The sequence below is a fragment of the Dioscorea cayenensis genome, chromosome 10 (genome assembly GCF_009730915.1).
Source record: "Dioscorea cayenensis subsp. rotundata cultivar TDr96_F1 chromosome 10, TDr96_F1_v2_PseudoChromosome.rev07_lg8_w22 25.fasta, whole genome shotgun sequence".
Taxonomy (NCBI): Eukaryota; Viridiplantae; Streptophyta; class Magnoliopsida; order Dioscoreales; family Dioscoreaceae; genus Dioscorea; species Dioscorea cayenensis.
In genome coordinates, this window is record NC_052480.1 from 20074950 (window position 1) to 20094147 (window position 19198).

Genomic DNA, 19198 nt, shown 5'->3' on the forward strand with positions numbered 1-19198 from the left:
AAAACTCCCTCTAAACTTCGTCACCTCGGAGGCAGGTGAATCTTCCACAAATCTTCCACAAATGACGTTGAGAACTCACCTCGACGATTCCCATGATGCCCTAACCTGGGGATGAAGTCCTCCAAGTAGTTAGATTTCCCAAGAAAGACCTAGGATTCTTTTTCCTATCTTTCCTTTTCTCGGCAGCTAAAGTCTCTCCCAAAACCATCAATAAAATCTTTTATATCTAACCCCTTAAAAGTCACTTACGTATGTAAGGACAAAGTCGTAAAGAGTCGGAGATGATGAATCCGGTGACTTAGAGGCATCCTACAGCTATAAGCTCCATCTATAAGGTCTTCTGTCTTGGTTTTACAGACCACCTTACAGTCGTAAGTGCTAGACCGTAGGCTTCTCTAGATGGTGCTTGCAACCTCCTTTATAGGTATATATTGTTATAACTAGCCTTACGGTAGCTATAGTCAGCCTAACACTGTAGCTTTTCAGCCTAGTTTTGTAGCACCTGGTACTGTTGTAGCCCAAATTTTCATTACTTTCTTTCTTTCTTTCTTTCTTTCTTCTTCTTCTTCTTCTTCTTCTTCTTCTTCTTCTTCATCATCATTTCTCTCATTCAGCCGAACCAACCCTTTGCCTTGGAATTTTCCAGCGACCCGATTCCGGTTAACCAAGCTAAAAACTTCTTCCTTCCTTGCTTGTGAGTATCCTAAGAATTGTGATTTAAGTTTTTATTCCATTATTTACTCGTATTTCATCATTATTGAATTCTTTGAAAACCTAGGATTTGAGCATGTTGTATGGGTGATTTGAGGCTTATATCAAAGCCAGTGATGTTGTGATCCTTTTTGACTAATTTTGTAATGGAAATTTCATAGTTAGATGATGTAAATCCAGAGGAAACCTTTGTATTAAGGCCGGTTTTACTACAGTAGTTAATAGGGACGCATGCAAGTGTACGTACCGATCGTGTAATAAAGTGTGCTTGAAGTGCAGAATGTCAGTCTACAGGAAAGGACGTGAATACTAGTAATAACTCTGAATTCAAAAATTAGCCTAACGAATAAAGTGGTGTGTGTAAACAAAACGAAAAGAAAACAAGAAAAATACGGGAAATAAAACCTGAGAGAAATCAAGGGAAGAATTGATGTTTGGGCATAGTATTAGTCTAGGGTTATTAAGTACAGGACAAAAGTAAACTATGTGTGCAATCCTAATTGAACCAGAGGTTTTCAGAATTATACTAAACCTCGATTTCTCAAGTGAAGAGTAAGTGAATAGGTGCAGAGCTAATACAAATATCCACACAATCGCATTAAAATTTTATGAAACCTCATTGTGAGCTAATAACAATCTCTTAAGTAGATAATCTCCCCCAAAAAAGAAAGAGACTACCCCTAATCTAAATACAGAACAGAAATGTGATGTCTCCTAAAATACACTCCACATGATTACAAAGAGCACAGAGATTGTCACCAACTCACTCGGAAGAATTGAGGGAGACGGAGTCTCCAAAGTACCATATACCCAAGCTTACTCACAATTCCGTTGAATCACGGCATGTCTATTCTAGGTGGGTAATTCTACTCGTCACATAGCACATCAAACATGATAGTTGGGGCTTTCTCCTCATTAGCAAACAAATATTCAAGCACACAATTAGATTCAAATAGATGTGATTGCAAATAAGAAATTAATTAAAGCATCAAAGATTAAACCACCAAAGTCATAAAAGTAAACCCTAGAGTTCAACTACGCCAAAACATCTACAAATTAGTCCTCCATTGATGGAGGGCAAGAATTCAAGATACAAAGAATAGGAGTAGACATAGGATCCATGAAAATTTCCTTGTTAATCCCTAGGATGGAGAGTCGCCGAGGTAGCTTCCACACACGCCGCCAAGATGAGCTTGACGGCTATGATCTCCAATCCCCTTGAATGCGGGGTCAAATTACTCTCCAAATCTTGCCTAAGGTGCTGGAGATTCGACTCTTTTCTTCCTCAATATCGCCTCCAAGAATCGCCCCCAAAGAATAGAGAGATAGAATAGTTGATGCTCTAAAAATCCTCTTAAATTCTATTTATACCTGATTGCTTATGAGCTGCTTACAGGCGTAAGGGCAATGCCACAAGGAAGCTGGGGAAGATAGTCACGAGCCTTACGGCCACTCTTACGGCCGTAAGCCTTATCCATAAAGTCTTCTGAATATGTTATGGTCCAGCTTATGACCGTAACTGCTGGACTATAAGCTTCTCTATTTGTTTCTTGCGACTTCCATTACGAGCATACACTGTGGTTGTAAGCTCCTCTGGATGGTTTTTACGGGTATCCTTACGAGCGTAAGCTTTGCCTGTAAGATTCTTTGAATTGACGTTGAATCCTCCTTGCGGGTATATATAAGCATGCCCGCAATGCCTTCTAGACTATACTTACGGCCGTAAGGTGGACCGTAAGCTGCCCGTAAGCCACCCAGTTTGCCTTGTCCTTATTCTAATGATCCCAAGAGAACTCCAACCTCATTGTTTTCGGTCTAAATTGTTTCTTTTGGATCTCCCTTGCCTTTAAGGACTACCTTAAGCCTATTAATGCAAAACACACGATATTTAGCATCGAATTCCACATTATGGTTCTAATGCATGCCAAATTGGTGTACAAATAGATATGAAATACGTTAACAATGTACACTCATCAGCATTTCTTAGTTACTACAGTAGTGCTATAGCACCGGTAAACTTTAGTTGTTTCTTTAGCTTATTTGGTCTATAGTGAAGCTCGAACTCTTAGGAATTTATTGGTAACCTTTAGACCTAGTTTTGAACTAACCCTAAGATCGATTTATGATTGTTTGTTAGAGAAACTTATGGTTTTATTTATTTTCTGCTAATTCTTGTTGGTGTTTTGTTGTGCTTTGGCAAGGAGATGAAGCTTTGGTTGGAGGCGAGAAACCTGCAGAGGATTAGCATTCGGGGAAGTGAAATCATCTAAGTTGTGAGTGAGATTAATTAAGAATAAATCTATTAAAAGAATACCTATACACACACAGAGAGAGAGATATATATATATATATATATTATTGCTTTAGTAAAGTTTTATTAGTTATATACTAAAATCAGAGTTTGTTTGATTTAAAATAAGTAATTAATTTCATGCTTCATGTTTGCAAGTATTGTTGTGAAAAAGGAAGGATTTTTATGATGATGCATGTTTTGTAATGTTGTGAATTATTGACTTTGCAAAGCTTTGGGTATGCATGTGTTTTCTTCATTTCCTTTGTTTGGAAATGGTGTTTGTTCTATTGTGCTTATTGTTCTATCTATGGACCCTTCGTTGTGAGATGCAAGTTTGTATTATTTGGTTGGTGATATCCTACTACAGTAGGCAGTTTTTATGGCCAACTAGTTGAGGTAACGTGGAAGACCGGCAGACTTATTGGTCCAGTTCAGGTAGGAGTGTAAAGACCAGGTTTCTAGGGCATGTGTGTGTGTGTGTGTGGAACTGTTTTGATCTATTTGATTTATTATAAAAGCCTGGTTTGATGTTCAACTTGTTTTATAAATTAGACCCCGGGTTCAGTATTTCGTGGATTCAATGTTGTAAAGTCCTAGTTGGGGTATTAGGCTTTCTTGATATTATCTTTCGTTATTTTTGTATCAATGATAATTGTTGTAGGTGATTATGTTATAAATTATTTTGTTATTAGTAAAGCATTATTTGGATGATTTATATTCTGTATTTTGGTATATTCTTGTAGATTTGTGCTAATCCACTCACTGAGTAATCTAGGTTATTTATCCCTCTTTCCTCTTCCCAGCCTTTTGCAGGCAGTAGTGTGGCAGTGAAGCGGTATGTTGGGCATCCACTATCAGTTTTCATTCATTTCTAAGTTTATGTATTTTATCCTTGAGCATTGTATGTTGTATTAGGGCATGGATCCATTGGTGTATTTGAAAATCTTTATGCATAATTTGTATGTTCGTCTAATCTCTTGGAAACTTCATTGTACTTGTAATTAATACCTTTATTGAATTCTATTATCAGGTCTTGTTGATGTTTCTTTCCCTGTGCTTTTATTGTACATCTTCTTTGTATATTCTTGTTCAGGTGATTTTGGTTTAGTATTGTGAAACTCCATGTATTTTGTCAGCGTTACGGTGACCTGAGGGTAGAGTGGTGGGGTATATCCCTCCTTAGGTTGTTACGGCTGTTATTGCGTCCTAGGTCCCACTTGTCGGGAAGTGACATATATTGTACTGGCAAACCCATACGGATGAACATGATGGCCTTACTTATAGGCGTAAGTCATACACATAAGTCTTCTATTTGGCAGTTGTGCTTCTACTTACAAGTATAAGCATGCCTGCAAGGTTCTCTAAATAAGGTTTGCGGCCATAAGTGGCAACCATAAAGGGATTGTAAGATGTTCTATTTGGTCAGTTCTCTTGTTCTTGATATCAAAGGAGCTCTTTCTTCCTTGTTTTGCTTCGAAATTGTTTCTCTTAGCTCCCTCCTGCTCATTATGCGTTGCCGATGACCTAGAATCAATTTTTGCACCATGTTAAGCATCATCTTTCAAATGAATGATATAATTCATGCTAATTAACATAGGAAAACATATAAAAATATGTTCAGTTATGTACTTATCAGTAACAAAACCGTGCAGGGGGTTGTTCTCTTGAATTTTTTCTATTTAGTGATCTGTATGCCCTAAGCACTATCATGCTAAGGGCGTGCTCTTCTCTATAATTGCTCTTTTGTACTCATTTTGCTAGGAAGTACATCAATTTTCACTTCTTTTTATCCTAATGCCTGTTAACTTGCACATTCAGCATAAAATAACTAGCGTAGCACTAAAATAAGCAAATTATACAAGAAAACAAGCAATGTGCAAAGATTTACAATATAACATTCAAGCATAACATGACCTCATCACGCCTTGAGAAAGGGGTGAGTATAAGTGAGGAATACCCACAATCCAATTAACTCAATTCCAATCCAATGTCCTAGTATAATGCTTCACAGGAACTCTTAGGAGATTTTTGCCTAGATACCTCCCTTCATGACTGCTTACCTTTTCATCAATATCCACTTTTCTTATAGTTTCAATTGATTATTTCTTTATTTTATCAACTTTGTTATCGATCAACTAGATATTAGACAAGTAGCTAGTAATAGTAATTTCTGTCCTCGTGGGATCTATAACCATACATTTTAACACACACTTTACTATTTGATCAAGACGTGCACTTGAATATATTGTTACACACTAACTATACGTGAGTAGATGAATTCGTTGTAACGTCATCCATATTGTTTGGGTGCGACTGAGGAATGATGTCTATTGAATCAAGAAGATAATAGAGATAAAGGGAGTCTTTATGTTTTATTTGATTTATTATCCTCCCTTCTACATTGACTTGTATTCTTCTATCATGAGGAATTATATACTTTTGGTATTCAAACATTGATGAACCTTAGGATTTTATTTGTATATTGGCTTTGGATATAGGTTTAATATTGAGTTTCTTTGATTGAGATTCTGTTGTCCACCATTGAATTCCGTGATTTGTATTATAGCGAGAGATTAATTTCATCTCTGATGCATGTGTGAATGATTTAAAAACCATCCATATCTAGATATACGGTATATAAAAAGAGCTATGATTAAATCTAGAGGTATTTAACCAATTACCCTAATTATTCAGATTACGACTTGATGAGTGTACAAGTGTTCGTTATTTTATATCATTTTGTACACTCATTAGGCATGTATTAGAGGTTTATTGTGGAATTTGATTTTAAACATAGTGTGTTTTGCATTTTCAGGCTTTGGGCAGCACTTAAAGATGAGGGAGAGCCAAAACAAGTGTTCTAAGACCCAAAGGAAGAAGATGGAGTTTCCTCAGCATTAATTGAAGAAATATAAGGCAAACAGGATAGCTTACGGGCAACTTACAAGCAGGCTCATGGTCGTAAGCTTCTTCCAAAAAATCTTGTGTGCATGCTTATGCCCGTAAAGAGGAGTATAAAGGGGTAATCAAAGGACCTTACGTACAGGTTTTATACCCGTAAGTGCGACCGTAAGAACCATCGAGAAGAGTTTTCAAGCACAACTTCCGCCCGTAAGGGTAGTTGCAATAGCTAGACAGAGAAGTTTGCGGCCCAACATTTACAGTCGTAAGCTGGACCGTAACACAATGCAGAAGACCTTACAGATGGGACTTATAGCCGTAAGTGATCCCGTAAGGCGTGTGACCTATCATCCCCAGCTTTTTACGTCCATGTCCATACACCCGTAAGTAGCCCGTAAGTGGTATAGAATAAATAGTTATGATGAGGATTTCTAGGGCATCTTTTGTTCTATTTTACAGGGAGCAAAGAAAAAAAGAGTGGTGAATCTCCAAGGCTTTTGAGGGGATTTTGGAGGGAGATTCAACCCAACCATCTTAGAGAAGAAGGATTGTAGCCGTCCAGACTAGCTTTGAGGCATTCGTGGAAGGTCCTCAGGCCTTCTACGGTGATCATTCTCTTGTACGATTAAGAAGGGGGTTTTCATGTTTAGTTTCTCTTTCTTCATGTCTTGTTGTTAGGGCTAATTTTGTAGATGCTTGGGCATAGTTAAACCCTAGGGTTTTATATATTTGGCCCTAGGTTTTTATCGTATTTGGCATTAGTTTGTGGATGTTGTTGAATAACTTGTTTCTTAATTGCAATCCATGTTATTTGAATCTAATTGCGTGTTTATATTTCTTGATTGGTATTTTGGCAAAAGCCCTAGTTGTCATGTTTGATGTGCTTTGTGATAAGTAGAAATACCCACATACATAGACATGCCGCGATAGACAACCTTTGTCTTAAACTTAACAAAACCCTAATGTGATTCTATACCCGTACATAGCTTCTTCTCCTAATTTCTCTACTCCTTTTTGTTTGTATTTCTTGCTCTTTAGTTTATTCAAACACACCACTATTTTCTATTAGGCTAAATTTCGGGATAAGAATTAGTACTAGTATTCTCAATCTTTCCTGTGGATCGATACTTTCTTTTGAGCACTTTATTACACGATTGGCAAGTACACTTACGGTCTTATCATAGTTAACCTTACCTTTGGCTTTTATCAAGTGTTCATGCATTCATAAGGGTTTAGATTAGAGAAAGATCCAACTTAGCTTCAAATGGGATTTTCTACTAGTTAGAATCATATTGTGGAATTCGATGCTAAATCTAGTGTGTTTCGCTTTAACAAGCTTAGGGCAGTACTCCAAGACGAGAGAGAACCAAAAAAAAAAAGCATTTCAGACCTCAAACGATGAAGTTTGAGCTCTCTCGGCATCACTTATACAAGGACAAGGCAAAACTGAGTAGCTTACAGGCAGCTTACAGCCAACCTTACGGTCATAAGTCAATTCTAGAAGACCTTGCAGGCATACTTATGCCCGTAAAAAGTGATTCAGAGCCAAGGGAGAGGACCTTACGAGCACGGCTTATGCCCTTAAGGATGCCCGTAAGGATCATCCACAGGGGTTTACGACCACAACATACGCCCGTAAGGGTAGTTGCAAGAAGCAAGACAATAAAGTTTATGATCCAGCACTTACCGCCGTAAGCTAGACCATAACACAAATAGAAGACCTTAAGGACATAACTTACTGCCGTAAGTAGTCCCGTAAGGCTCACGATTATCTTATCCGGCTCTCTTACGGCCACATCCTTACACCCATAAGTAGCTCCTAAGCAGTTGGGTATAAATAGACATGATGAGGATTTTTAGGGCATTCTCTTCCTTTCTTTTAGGCGATTCTTGGAGGCGAAATTAAGAAAGATAATATACTAATCTCCAGCACCTAAGGAGCAATTTCAAGGGAAATTTGGCTCGACATTCAAGAGGAGTGAAGATGGTAGCCGTCAAGCTCACCTTGGCGGCGTGCATGGAAGCTCATCTACGATTTATTCTGCTATTCCCCACTGATGCATTTTAGAAGAGGGTTTTCATGTCCTTCATGTTTCCTCCTATTATTTGTATCTTGAATGCTTGCCTCCATTAATGGAGGGCTAATTTGTACATGTTTGGGCATAGTTGAACTCTAGGGTTTATATTTTGACATTGGTTGTTGGATCTTTAATGGTTTGATTGTTTTCTTAATTACAATCTCATCTATTTGAGTCTAATTTTGTGTTTGAATGCTTGATTTCTAACGAGGCGAAAGCCTTAGCTATCATATTTGATATTACTACGTGACGTGAAGAAATTCCCACTAGCATAGAATTGCTGCAATTCAAGAGGATAGTGGGTACAGCTCTGGTTAGGGTATTTCGAAGACTTTGTCTCCCGCAATCCTTCCGGGTGGGTTAGTGATAAACTCTGTGTTTTTTGTTATCATGTGGAGTGGATTTTAGGAGAAATCGCATTTCTACTCTGTATTCGGATTAGGTATAACCTTTCTCTATGAGAGAATATTATCTACTTAAGAGATTATCATTAGCCCACAATAAGGTTTCATAGAGTGTTAATGCGATTGTGTGGATGTTTGCATCAACTCTGCACCTATTCAGTTACTCTTCGCCTGAGAAATTGGGGTTGAATATATTTTTGAAAATCTTTCGGTTTAAATAGAATTGCATATTTAGATAACCTTTGTCCTGTACTTCATAACCCTAGACAAATACTATGCCTGGACATCGCTTTCTTCCTTAACTTCTATATATCCTATTATTTCCCGTATTCTCTTATTTTTGCTTTCTTTTAATCACACACACCACTCCATCATTTAGATTATTTTTCTGATTTAGAGTTATTACTAATACTCACTTTCTTCCTTGTGGACTGACACTCTGCTTTGCGTACACTATTATTACGTAATCGACACGTACACTTGTGTCCCTATCACATGCATGCACTTGCGCTGAGTGGTTATTATCAAGGTTGTCAGACCTGGACCGGCCCGGCAGGTTCAACCGGAAAAACCGGGAACCGGCCATGTGGCCGGCCTGGGTATACCCCATTGACCAGGGTATTAAAAAACCTGGTGTTAACCCGGTGACCCGGGCGGTTCAACCGGGAATAGGTTGACCCGGACGGATCAATCGAGTCACAATGTTTATTTTTTTTACAATATTTAATAATTTATTATTATTTTCTCATTAAAAACCACAAAATCATGTATATTTATTAATATTAATTTATAATTTATAATCAATAAATAGAATTACAATATATATATATATATATCATAAACATATCAACAAAAATTAACATTTAAAAATAAAATATATTAATGTGTTATGTAAATACTTTCTAAAAATTTAATTTATTAAGAAAATAAAACAATAAATGAGTGTAATTTTATTATAAAAATATAATTTAAAGAATTCTAATTAAATAAAAAATATATGAAAATTTAAAACAAAATTAAAACTCAATTGAGATATAAGAATTAATGAATTAAATTTCTTATTTATTTTAACAAAATCAACCAATAAACAAACAAATAAATAAATAAATAACACCGAAAGAAGTTCGATAATTATATATTAATCTATTAAATTTATAAATATTTAAAAAATGTAAAAATAATTGACATAATTAGAAACTCTACTGTATATAAGGTCATTTATCAATTTAAATATCAAATTTGAGTAGGTTTATATAATATAATTATGAGTTTAATATTATATTTGCTCATTATTAATTATTATAATATTTTTTATATTTAATTATTGACACCGGTTCAACCCCGGTTCGACCCGGTCGAACCCATTGACCCCTGACCCCTGGGCTTACCCGGGTCATTGCCTGGGCCGAGTCTGACAACCTTGGTTATTATACACACCGACCATCACTTATCATCACATATTGAAAATTAAAAAAAATTAATGTTTTAATTTTAGAGCAATAAAAAAAAAATCTACCTTTAGCTATTATATCCAACATATTTTTATGGTAAAAAGGATAAAAAAAAAAATATTATATAATTGACCTTGTACTCCAAATATACTAAGCTCAAATTTAGCTGATTGGGTAAGTCTCGATCATAAAAATCAATATTTAGATCAAACTAGGCCGAACTCGAATATCTTGCAAAATTATAGTTAGGTAATTAGTAGCTAGATATCCTATTCATTAATTTGACATGATAGTGAGCAAATGTCTCATCCTGAAAGTGGCAATTCAAATTAGGGAAAGCCCCGATATCTAAAAACAAATGGAAACCTGTCTCTCAAACTTTTATACTGTTTCAGATTGATGATGCTCGGCTTGTATGTCTCAATCTTCATGAAAAAGAAGTCTTTATTAATGAACTAATAAAGTTGTGTCAAATCTCAACTACTGTTGTTCATTAGTCTAAAAATTAGTACTGTTTCTCCTAACAACTTCCTTAATGAAGATATTGTGCAAGGGTATTTCCTAAGATAATAGCAAAATTTTCTATTTTTAAGTGTTATCTTTGGAAAGATGACTTTAGGATCCTATCATTTTTGTTATTGGTTAAATTAAATACAAATAAAATTAAATACAAGTGACTTATTTTGTAGCCTTTATCTTCTACAATTTTTTTGATTAATTCTCTCCATTATTTGCATAGTATAATATATCCAAATATTGACTTGTTTTTCCTAAATTTTATTTTGAAGGAGTGGGCATGGACTCTTCCCCTTCATACATTAATTATCCGATAAATTAACCCTTGTGGAAGATTAGGAGATGTAGTGTTATCATGAATAGAGAAGTGGGATAAGGCTAAAGAAAATCAAAGGAATAATATAAAAAATTTAACATGACAAGATCAGATACATCAATATTTTGTTAAGTACACATACTTTTAGTCTTATATATCCTTGAGTTTTTTTTTTCTCCTTTAATTAAGTTTTACACCAATCCAATGGGAGAAAGCAAGATGATGGATAACATTAAGAAAAAAAATACGCTACATAATATATGCCAATAACACAAATATTTATGCAGTTAGGTAATTAATTCTTTTAAAAAAATTTTAAACATGCCCATGTTGTTCTTAGCTATTAAAATCAGACTCGCAATCCATCAACTATTATTATTATTGGATTTTAAATGAATATCGTTTTATTCTAGTATTTTAATTTCATACTGGTTTAGGGTATAGTAAAGATCAAACAACAATAAATCCTTTATCTAATTATTTCTCAATAAATATAACCTTAAAAAAAATAAATAAATAAAATCATGCATGTATGATTCTATACATAGAAAAATAGGGAAATACGAAGATGAAAACTAAGACTAATTAACTAAGCAATGTAAGCAAACAAAATGAGGGGAGAGAGGAGAAAATATAATTGCATTTTTTAATTAAGTTATGCTTTGAAAGAGCAATGGTCTATATTAATACAAAATATGTTCTGTACTCTGATATTTGGAAAGGGATAGATATAACATATGGGACCTAGATTTACACTGTTAATTGTTCAATCAATGAGCATTGGGAACCACATGCATGCTTAAATGGTAGCATTGCCTTTATGACCAAGGCTTTAAGAAGGCCCCTTACCATTTGTATTTAGAATAATGACTATGTTGCTTAATTTGGCTTGTCAATGCCAACAACCTACACTTATACTTCATCTTATCCCCACTGTCTCAAATATATTCATTGTTTAGCTCATTATTTTATGAATAAATTGATACCATTTGTTTCTCTTTAGTTTGTAATTAAAAATAAGATTGCACTTCTTAATTTATAGATTGTTGAGGAAATGGTACCAATTAGTGTCAATTAGTGAGTGAAAAGTTTAATTTAGACATTATGTAGTGGAGCAAGAATCTTAATTATATTTAAGTCAATGAAGCACTTCCTAAATCCATTAGACAAGTACTTATTCTATATATCTGCTCACTTATAATATTTAACTATTTCAATCAAGCTTTGGATGCCTTTAAGCAATTGCTTGTATAAGTTGCCCACCTTAATTATAAATTAATATGAGGTTGTAGGGCATATCTATATATATATATATATAATAGGACACAGTATATTCTTAACTGTTTATTTGGCACCATTTAATGGTGAAAAACTCAAAAAGTTAAGGTGATGGTGTTTATATACATCAAATTGCCGCAAGAGGCTTCTTAATTAATTACTTGGTTTTACCAGCTAGTTATGTAGAAATAAAGATAGCGAGTGGCAGAAAAGAAAAGAAAAAAAGAAGTTTTAATGAACAGAGAAAGCTAGATCACAAACAAAAGCAACAAGACACAATCCAACCAGACTTTGTGCTGTAAACCATGACCCAGACTTTAAAAGGGTTAGTTCTTTGCACGTGAAGTGGTATCAAGAGAAGAAATCTCAATCACTAGCTGTAACTTGTTTGATCACTTAATCTCTGTGTGCGTTTGTGTGTGTGTTTCTTAATAAATAGTAAGGCAATTATCTTTAGAGAAAGTGAGTGGTTAGTTAACTATTGTGATGACTATTAAAGTTAATTATTAGCCACACACACACATACAGTACTTAATTATAGTAATAAAAATTAAAGTATCTTTCACTGATATATGGTGGGATTAAATTATCACTCCCAATATTTTCTATGGTAAATACGTACCCATGTAATAAACACCAAACATTTCTACTTAGTCTTTATAACAAAATCCTAATCTGAAATAATTTGTTAAATGCAATTGATTTGAAAACCAATCCTAAGCTAATTTGTATTAGAATGAGAAGAATTTAAATATTTATCTCATCTATTCAGGATTATATCTAAACTTATACGATATAAAATTATTGTGGAGCTAGCCGATCTACCCTATTGACAAGCCATTATTCTAAATGACTCAGGACTTAAAAGTTCTCCTATTTTATAAACTTTCTCCCTTAAATATAACAGAAGATGCTTTTGACTTATATTTATATTAAACTAGTGTTAAATTTAGATTTACTTTACTGTCTTAATTTAATGCAATTCATGAATCCAAATCATTTACGAAGAACTTTGTCACAGATGGTGGCCTCCCGTCTCATAACATGTATCTCAAACTTTTGTAAGATTTTATTTAAAAAAAAAAAAAAAGTGTCTGCCAAATATCTGATCGGAAGCTTGAACACGTATCCAAGTCCATGCACAGTTGCCACCTTTTGCATGCACGTAGGGAGTTTGGCCTGGCATGATGGAACCCACATCTCCCCATCTCCACACATGATTTGATTTTCGCCAATAGTTGTGCTAGCAGCTCCCAGAAGCTACCTTCATCTCCTTCCCTTGTTCTCCTCCACCCACCCTTTCTCATTTAACTCCCATTTATATCTCTACCTCATCTCTCATTTCTTTCTAAGCATTACTCTTCTCCTGTCTTCTTCTTTTTATCAACTATGAAGGTCCTCAATCTAACATCTATATACATATATAACTTCATTCGTTAATACCTTCTCTATATCTGTTTATATATATAATTCATAGATAATTAATCATTGATTATTTCATTGATTTTATGCAGCTTTTAGGTTGGATGCACAGGAAACTCTGGCAGACTGGTGGCCATAACTTTGCAAATGGTAATTTAATTAGTACTCTTTAACTTCTATTCATGTCTCTATAAATCATACTCATTATATATATACATCCTTTATTAGACGTAGGACTACTATCTATACATATATATATAGCTCTACAACTGTTGCATGTTAATAATGTATATTATATTTTACTTGTTAATTCATACAGCTCCGGTGTGCAAATGTATCTCCGGTGGAACATCACCGGAGAACTTCAACGTGTTTGCATCCTATGCTTCGGTGAAGGAAGACGGTGGCGATCACCAAGACGATGTCTTTGATCCGGCCGATGATGTTCTCTTCGATGGTTTCCTCTCCATCGGAACTCTTGGGTCTGTTCCGGTTCTTGAAAATTACACAAAGTTCGACAAAGAATATGATAATGATGATGATGATAATGATATATTGAACGGTGCTGTGACACCAACATTTGGTGTGCCGGTGGAGATTATTAACACTAGGATGATTAAGGTTGAGCTTGAGAAAGTCATTGCCAATGAGAACAAGAAGGCCACCAGAGCAGAAGAGAGCTTCCCTGTGAGGAGAGCTTCTCTTGGAGAACTATTCATGAAGAGCAAGTTGGAAGAATCTATAGAATCTCCGGTCACCGAGAAGAATATTCCGGCCAAACCATCAACGGCCAAAAAGAGATCATTCCGCAAGGTATGGGGATGAGGATCACCGTCCATTTCCTACATTTAGATTCCTTTTCATTTCACAATTATTATATAAATTCTAAAATATTTAAAATCTCAAGTACAAAAAATATATATATATATATATATATATATATATTATGATAAAAATTAATTATCATGCATGGATGGAAACCCTTAGGAAAAGGTTCAGATAGACCCACCATGTTCCTTCTTAAAGTAATTTGATATTGATAGTTAAAGTAAGAAGAATTATTTGTGCAATGAATAGTAAATCAACAGCTTTAAAACAGAGGTTGAAGAAATATCTCAATGCTTTTAAATAAAGATTCAATCATTTATGTTGTTGGTAATAAGTTTCTTTTAATTTGAAGTATTGTTGTGGCAGTTTATGCAAGTTTTCCACAGAAAAGTTCATCCAGAAAACATGTCAGGCATGATGGAAAACAAAGTTACAAAGGAAGTTAAACAAGAGATTAAAGGCAAACCACCTATAGGCAAGAATTTTTTCAAATCAGAAATTTATCGAAAAATCGGCTTTTCTTGCTTCAAATGTGGATCAAGCACTTCACCTCCAATGCTCGAAGAAAGCGATTCATGTCCGAGGATCAGTCGGGAACATTGGATCAAAACTGATGCAGAATGTGAGTGTTTTCTTTATAACTATCTTGGCTATAGATCTTATTTCAACGAAGATTTAATTATTTATTTATTTATTTTATGTAGACCTAGTGTTGGAGCTGTAGAAAGGAGAAGATCCAAAGGTGATGTCTATATGTGTGTGAGTGGAATGAAGATCAAAACAAATGATGAATTAAGGTGTGTCTAATCCATAGTGATCAAGTGATGTATATCGATCAATTTGTGTGTATTTAACTAGTGTGCTTTCTTTGCTTGATGTGACTGCAATAAAACTTAAACCAATGTAATTTTGTTGATTTATGATGTTACTGCTATTAAGTTTGATGAATACGACACGGAGTTAAATGTGTTTTGTGATGTAGTTTTGTCTGAGCTATTTATGACATTATAATTAATAATGTTTGATGAGACTAGTTTGTAATGGCTGGAAATGTAACAATGGTTAGCAATGCTGGCATGGCCCCCTTTGAGTGAGCAATTCTTCTATTATTTGGTTCTCTTTATGAAAACTAATGAACTACCATTTGAATGTATATATGCATCTTGTCTACTTGGATTTATTCTTAATTTGTTCAATGAGTGAGAGAAGAAAGTGGTCATGTCCTTTTGGCTCTAAGTGTAGTTAATTAATATATTTAATTCGCATACAAACACTATGATCACCACTGTATAAAGTCATAATATGGTATAATGTTTGGCTTAATTAATTAATGTATCTCATTTCATTGTGGTTGTAGTTTTGCTTTACGTAGTAGTGTAAAATATTTTCTACTGATAGGTTAAACTAAAACAATAAGATCAAATTATGAGTAATATTTAAAAAAAAAAATTATATTATATATGTGGGTAAGGAAAACCTAACCAAGATAAAAGCATCAAAAACAACGAGATCAAAAAGAATATATATATATATATATATAATAGCAAAAATATTATGATAAAATGAAAGGCTAGCTGGATTTGAAATAGTGCCCAGAGAATACATGGTGTTGGTGTTGTTGATAAGTATTTATAGGTTAATTGTTAGCTCCAGTCATTGAGTCAATTATTAGATATGTTACAAATAGGGATGATTTTTTTTCTAATTGTTGGGATTGCTAGCAATTTATCTCTGAAAAAACTATTTTAGTGTATAGTCTTTTGATAAAATATAGTCTTTTTCGATTAATTAAGATCCTTGGTACAGAGAAAAATATTTAAGATCTTAAAAGAGAATAGATCAATAATAGAAGCTATATATCTCATACAATTAGCCTATCGTTGCTAGATTTACATTGATAAACATAAAATTAGAACTTCAATTCAATAAATAAAAAAAAAAACAACATAACCAAAATTGTTAGCTAGCTAGCTAGGTCATATGAACTTAGTTAATGTTGTTTTGTTAAAAAAAATGTAAAACAAGCTTTTAAATATTAAATAGATTACATATGAGAAACCGCACCTTGTATTATATATCATACAGCTACACATTGAAATAGCATAATATATATACCCATAATATGATACCTCAGCATCCGCTTTCTATCTATAACTCTTAATAATAATAATAATAATAATATATAAACCGTTAAATTTTATAGGCATTAAGTAATTATAGTTAACAAGCCTTTTAAACTAATGCCACAAGGACACACGAAGATTCTCACTATAAATAATCTTCATTACAAATGTATCATATTAATCAAACAATTTTTAAAAATTAACATTTTCACTCAAAGCGGTTTTATGGAGCTTTAAATTGTAAGCTTCTCAAGATAGGAAAATAAAAAAAAATATGAGCATAATTTTCTTTTATATTAAAAATAATTATAGTCTTCCGAATGATTAAGTTAGAAGAAAAAAAGATTTCAGTAGAAAAAATTTTAGTCTAGAGACTAAAGCTGGAAGAAAGCAAAATATGACGACATCGATGACTTCTTGAAACAATTATATATATATATATATATATATATATATATATATATATATTTATTTAATACTGCCCATATTCTTTGGCTAACCTCATATAATTTGTATTTTAAAAAACACTTGTTAAATTATGTATTTATTTCAAACATCTAAACTTTACGTATCAAATGTTATTGTAATGAATAATAAATATTATATTAACATAAGATATATGATAATAAAAGAACCTAAATATGTGATTATTGTTCTCTTTCAAAGCATGCCGAGTATTACCAATATATATATATATATATATATATATATATATATGTTAATGTTAGCGGTCATGGCAGATGGGCCTCCCATCACAATCTCTTTCTTGAAATTAACATTAAATTTATCTTTACTTTGTCATGCAATTACGTCTTTCTATTTTTCGTTTGAATTGAATTGGCAATAAATAAATAAATAAATGCATAAAATATCTTATAATTTTTATGCTTTGAATACCTTTTATTGAGTATTACAATGTCTTTCAATCAAATATTGCTTTTGTGGGAAACACAACCATAAGAGTTCTGTGCAATTTTTCCACAGTAGTCAACCAAATTAAATATGTTAAACATTAAAGTGCAAAAATATATATAATTATTATTATTATTTGCTTATTGTTGTTATTTTCCTTCAAATTCAAGTGCTAATAAAGAACATACATGGTACTTGGTTGAATATCTTTAGATGAATATTACTATAAGATAATGTTCTAGTTCGAGTTCGTATTAAGTTTATCTTTAGTTTATACAAATATTATTCTCATAAAGTGAAACCCAAAATTATTCAACATATCTTTAAAAAGTTATTTTTTAATTTTTTTTATTTTCAAAATTATCTTTCCTTTACCTATGGTAATCACTATCATCAACAAGGGCATAATATTCATGGTCGCATTAATACAAGATGGCCCACTAAAACTCATCTTTCTCATTGAAACTTCCACTCTAATTCATTGCTTCATTGTTTTCCTTTTAAATATGTTTTTTTTATTCTAATTAGAGGAAGTCAAAGAAATCTAGAAATTATTAGTCACGCTCTCCGTGGCTGCTCACCAACTTCCTTCAAACCCTAATTCGCCCACGTGCCTCTCTTCCCCTCTCTCTTTATGTATATATATATACATGATACTTGAAAAGTAATAAACTATATGTAGATATGCAAATATTATTTATAATATTATATAGAGAAAGAGAAGGAACTTAAGTCTTCTAGAGACATCTTGGAAATAATTAATTGGATAATTATCCAACAGCTCCTCCCTCTCTCGACTTCCAGGCCTCACCTAAACCCATTCGCACTCTCTCTTTAATTTTTTTTATTATTTGTGGATATTCTATTTAAACTAATATATATATATATATATATATATGTATATTTCAAATTAACTTCTATAGTCAACTCACTTGGAAATCATGAAACAAGGAAACTTCGTGGTAGACTAAACCCTAATTGAGTGGATATGCATGTCTCTACTTGTCAAATATATTTATTTTTTTATGTATGTATACATATATATATATATATATACCAACAGAAAAATATTGTTGGGTATGTACGTAATATCCACCACGTAATTATAATAATAAAATAAAAAATTATAAAAAAAATAAAAATTACTTAGATTAATAATATATATTATCTACCTTATACATGGAATATGATTTTTTTTTTTTTTAAATAAAGACAAATAACATTAGGGGCGAGCATAGACGTTAAATTATACATCGAGTGCTATCTACTGCCTCACCTTATAGTGAGAGGTTTTGAGTAGCACTCCTCAATAAGGACAAACACCCAAAATGTAAAGGTAGTATGCTTCACCGCAAAGTCGTTAGCGAATACAATTATCTTTTTAATGCCATCAAAAATGAATATATATTGAAAAAATTTAGATGTTTATAATTTTTTTTAGTTGATAATGCAGACATATCACCACACACACTCATTATGCTTCAACTATATATTGGGAGGAAGACAAACCCTGAGCCTTCTATATGGTATATAAATAGTTTTATATTATAACACTTTCATTCAAGCAAGTGTATTATATAAATATTTTTATATTAGATTATGGTGATATATATATATATATATATTATAGTAATTAAATGTAGTAATAATATTGTAATAAATCATAGGCCCCACATCTATGAAAACATTGAAAAGTTACTACAAGTCTCATTCTGCATGCAAAGGGAGAACAAAGACCAAAGCTTATTCTTCTTATTCACGTGACCATGACCCCCAAATACATTCATTCCCCCATCCCTTTCTCAAAGTTTGGTTTGCGTTTGTGTTGTCCTCCTGTAGTATATATATATATGCTATTAATCAAATAGCTTATTAATCATGATTAAACAAATGTAAGGATATTGTTTTCTTCTCTTTTGGATTCAAAGAAGAAAATTCAATTATTTAAAATAATACTTGTATTTA

General features: G+C 33.0%; 1 protein-coding gene across 1 annotated transcript; it reads left to right on the plus strand.

Annotated features, from left to right (window-relative positions):
• The first annotated feature begins 13256 nt into the window (after positions 1-13256).
• Positions 13257-15217, plus strand: LOC120270896 (protein LAZY 1-like). Its single transcript, XM_039277969.1, has 5 exons — positions 13257-13343; positions 13463-13520; positions 13690-14183; positions 14565-14820; positions 14903-15217. Exons 1-5 carry the CDS (start codon positions 13338-13340, stop codon positions 14920-14922), a joined length of 834 nt encoding a protein of 277 aa, XP_039133903.1. The 5' UTR covers positions 13257-13337; the 3' UTR covers positions 14923-15217.
• Positions 15218-19198: the final 3981 nt, after the last annotated feature.

What these genes read in the sequence shown, in the direction of transcription:
- LOC120270896 (XM_039277969.1), top strand. An exon ending in AAAAGAGATCATTCCGCAAG is followed by an intron (nt 14,184 to 14,564) that starts GTATGGGGATGA and finishes TTGTTGTGGCAG; the next exon opens with TTTATGCAAGTTTTCCACAG. An exon ending in GATCAAAACTGATGCAGAAT is followed by an intron (nt 14,821 to 14,902) that starts GTGAGTGTTTTC and finishes TATTTTATGTAG; the next exon opens with ACCTAGTGTTGGAGCTGTAG.